Genomic DNA, 3,543 nt, shown 5'->3' on the forward strand with positions numbered 1-3,543 from the left:
CCGTTTCTTGCCCGTTGCGGTTGTGCAGGGCTGGCGCCGGCTGCCCAGGGCAGTGGTGGAGTCCCCATCCCTGGAGGGGTTTCCCAGCCGTGTGGAGGTGCTGCTGAGGGACGGGGGCCAGTGGGGATCTGGCAGTGCTGGGGGACGGGGGGACTCGAGGAGCTGAATGGGCTTTTCCAGCCCAAACCATTCTGGGATTCTAAGCATCTCTTGAGAAAGAAGGGGAAAAAAAAGCCACCAGCACAGCAAATGTGACAACAGGAACGAGCAACGGGAGAAGCAGTATGAGCAAAGAACAAGAAAAAGGAATTACTGTTTACTTCTGTATCTTGGTTCTCTTCTGACCCAACGCTACAGTTTGCGCCTGCCAACGTACTGAGGAGACCAAAGCCCTGGGTCCTGTCTGAAAACAGAACAGGCGTCAGTTGGAACGGAACACGCAAGTTCTAACTGAGCACAAGGGATAGAGAATATTTCAGGGAAGACTCACAGGTTTTCCCGTCCCTGGGAAGCAGCACTGAGCTTGTGTTCAGATACAGGAAATGCAACAAGTGCCTTTGGCTGACACACGTATCGTCTGAACAGCCTCAGTGGCGCGCTAACGGCACAGGCAGCTTTGAAATCTCTTAATTCAAATTCATGGACCAAATCCAGTGTTTCTCCACACCGCAAAGTGCTTTGGGCTTTCCACCTCTGCTATTTTAAAACCCAACCTAAAAACCCCGAGGTTAATTCAAACCTAAAACTAAAGAATCTTCTACGATGATAAATACCGGGCAGTATTTTTAAACTAAATTAACTGCATTTTAAAAACTTATTTTTTATATAAAAATATAGGCAAAATAGGTGGTATTATGAGGTGGGATTTTTAAGCTATATTTTCAGCTGGCCTTGCACTGAGTAGTAAATACTAGCAGTTACACAAGGAGATTTTTCTGAAAACCTGAGTATTTTAAAAAGAAATAACGTTCAGTTACTGTACTACAAACAGCCAGGAAACGATGACTTTGCCAGAAGAAAGATTCAGGCTACTTTTTTTTAAAAAATGTGTTTTAAATTAATATTACATTAATGACGAAGCTCTAGACTCCAGTGTTGAGCTGATGTCATTTCTATGCTCTGGCCAAATCTTCTTGTCTTTTACACAACACTTCATGTTGAGAGGTTGAACGTGTGACTAAACCCATCAGCTCTCTAGAAAACAGGTAAACGTGGCTCTAGGAGGGCATTACCCAGACCTCATTTCCTGGTCAATAATCCTCACTGTGCACCGGGGCTAATGTGTCCTAACCCATCCTCATCTCCCCTCGTGCCCCACCGAGCGGGTAGTTGTTTCAGCTGGCTCTGTTCTACCCTTTTACTGCTGTAACAGCTCACTCACCAGAGGCAGGGGAAGGGCTGAAGCAGTCCAGCCGAAGGAACTGCCTCCAAAATGTTCAGTTGCAAGATATGTGAGAGCCCCTGAAGTCCACCCGCTAAATTACCAATTAATCGAGTGATACAAGATTGGGCCTCGCAAGCAGCAGCTTCTCCAAGTTCGGCAGGCTGAGCAGAGAGCTGCCTTTAGAGAAACTGTAAAGATGGCCATTTAGCCAACCCCTGAGTCAGCGAGGCTGGACGGGACATTCCGGCCCAGAAGGTCCTTGCGAAAGAACGTCCCCCCGTTGGCAGAGGGGCAGATGGAGTGACCTCATCATGATCATGCCTAGCCATGATCAGAGTTTGTCCTGCACAGAAAAAACGGCAGCAGCTCCATCTGACCACCTCCACCCAGGCGTAACCTCGGCCAGCGTAATTGCAGCACGCTGTCCCAGTTAGGAAGAACTGGAGTCTGCAGCAGGGATCTCCGACGAGCAGCTGTTTGTTTCTGGACCCGTGGTTAGGGAGGTGGCAGACACAACGCTTGGTTGCAGGCACACCCTTGAAAAAGCCTTCCTATAATCTCTTTTTATTGGGCATAAAACGTTATTTCAACTTCTGGGTGCAACTCAGGAAGCGGGTGATGCCTTACAGAGCGTTCTTAGGGCATCAAAGCCAAGACTTAGCTCACTCAACTTATTGTAACAGTTGGTAGCTCCGTTATGACGAGGTCCGTGTAGTTGCACAGGGACCACCCATCAATAGGTGTGCTCTGAGCTTGGCTTTCAGATTCATACACACTCAATAGCAAAATGTTTTCTACTGTCTTTACTCTTCCCCCATAGCCCATCTCTAGCTGCCCTGTGATGATTCTGACCTCCACACCATACTAGAATTTAAAAGTCAGAAATTCATAATTTGTTTAAATAACTAAGTCTAAACGGTCCCCCTAAATCAGGTTAATTCTTTGCAAGGAGAGCCAGGCTAATGAGTGGCCCTACCTGAGGGAACCAGCCTCAGCTGCCACCACTGAAGCACCTATTTAAGCAAGGAAGTAGCCAAGAAGCCTCTTTCAGAGGGTGGTAGGTTGTTGCTCTTGCTACCTCAGTCAAATAGCTCTGCTCTTTTAGGACAGCTAAGGACAACAGCCGTGCCCTAGCTTTATGGGGAAAAGATGTCATCTGAAGAACTGCTCCTGTTCTTCCCAAGAAGGGAAGAAACCCACCAGATTCTCAGAGTGAAGACAGCTCTGAGGCCTGGAGTACCAACGATTTCACACCAGCTAGGAAAGGGAATGGTCCTCTGGAGACTTTCAGGTAAGATGGCTTCTTTTTCTTTTAGCAGAGACAATCCTGCTTTACTTACTGACAAAGCATGTGGTACCAGTTGCTGGAAAACTGTTTATAATCCACCTGTGTTATGTTCAGTACCTATTTTTATGAATCAGTGGCGGAATAAGTGTATGTAATGGCTGCAGAGAAAAAAATCAAAAGGTTAAGAATTTTCTTAATAGATGTGTAAAAAAATGTCTTGACAACTTAAGAAGAATTGTGTGTGAGTTTAAGATAAAACACCTTAAAATAATATAAGTTTAATGCTTGTACTTGAAAAAGACTCTTCCTGCTCTGTCTGTAAACTCAAATTCTCATACAGTCAGAATGGCTATGCTTCACAGTGCTGTGAGCATTTACTGCTACACCAGTATCTTCTCATCTATGAAAAACCTTCAAGTGAAGTGTGACCGAGTGGGTTCGAAACAGCCAGCGGTTACAGGGAACTCAGCAGAAAAGCTCAAGTTTGATTTACGTGGCAGCCAGTTTCCAGGATCAGGAGGAAGCTGAAAACAAAAGTTACATTATGGGTTGTAAAAAGTTCTATTTTAAGTAAATGAGCTCAAGAATTTCCCTTTGAAGGTGCAGTCAGGCCACAACAACTTCCAAATATAGCCCTCTTCCTGAGGGGTTTGCAGTAATGTGCATCAATGCTGTGTGGTTTCTGCATGGTGGGGATGGGAAATCTGGATTTTCAAGGAGTCTGACCTTTAAAGCACACACTAATGATGCACAGGAATTTCCCACCACCAAGAACTGAACGTGTGACTAATGTGGCATCTATCGAATGCAGGAAATGTTAAAAAAATTGGTTTAGCACTAGGGAGGTAACTTTACACTATCTCAATAACCA

At 45.4% G+C, this 3,543-nt stretch overlaps 1 protein-coding gene across 1 annotated transcript in view; it reads right to left on the minus strand.

Moving 5' to 3' along the window:
* The window catches only part of AAGAB (alpha- and gamma-adaptin binding protein), a gene marked incomplete at its 5' end in the record, with an annotated part of 11,470 nt that overhangs the window by 3,474 nt on the left and 4,453 nt on the right, over nucleotides 1-3,543 (minus strand). Inside the window, one exon of the mRNA XM_010137178.1 lies at nucleotides 321-403. Coding sequence (XP_010135480.1) covers nucleotides 321-403 — 83 coding nt within the window. The remainder of the gene's footprint in view (nucleotides 1-320; nucleotides 404-3,543) is intronic.

The sequence above is a fragment of the Buceros rhinoceros genome, unplaced genomic scaffold (assembly GCF_000710305.1).
Source record: "Buceros rhinoceros silvestris isolate BGI_N320 unplaced genomic scaffold, ASM71030v1 scaffold12300, whole genome shotgun sequence".
Classification (NCBI taxonomy): domain Eukaryota; kingdom Metazoa; phylum Chordata; class Aves; order Bucerotiformes; family Bucerotidae; genus Buceros; species Buceros rhinoceros.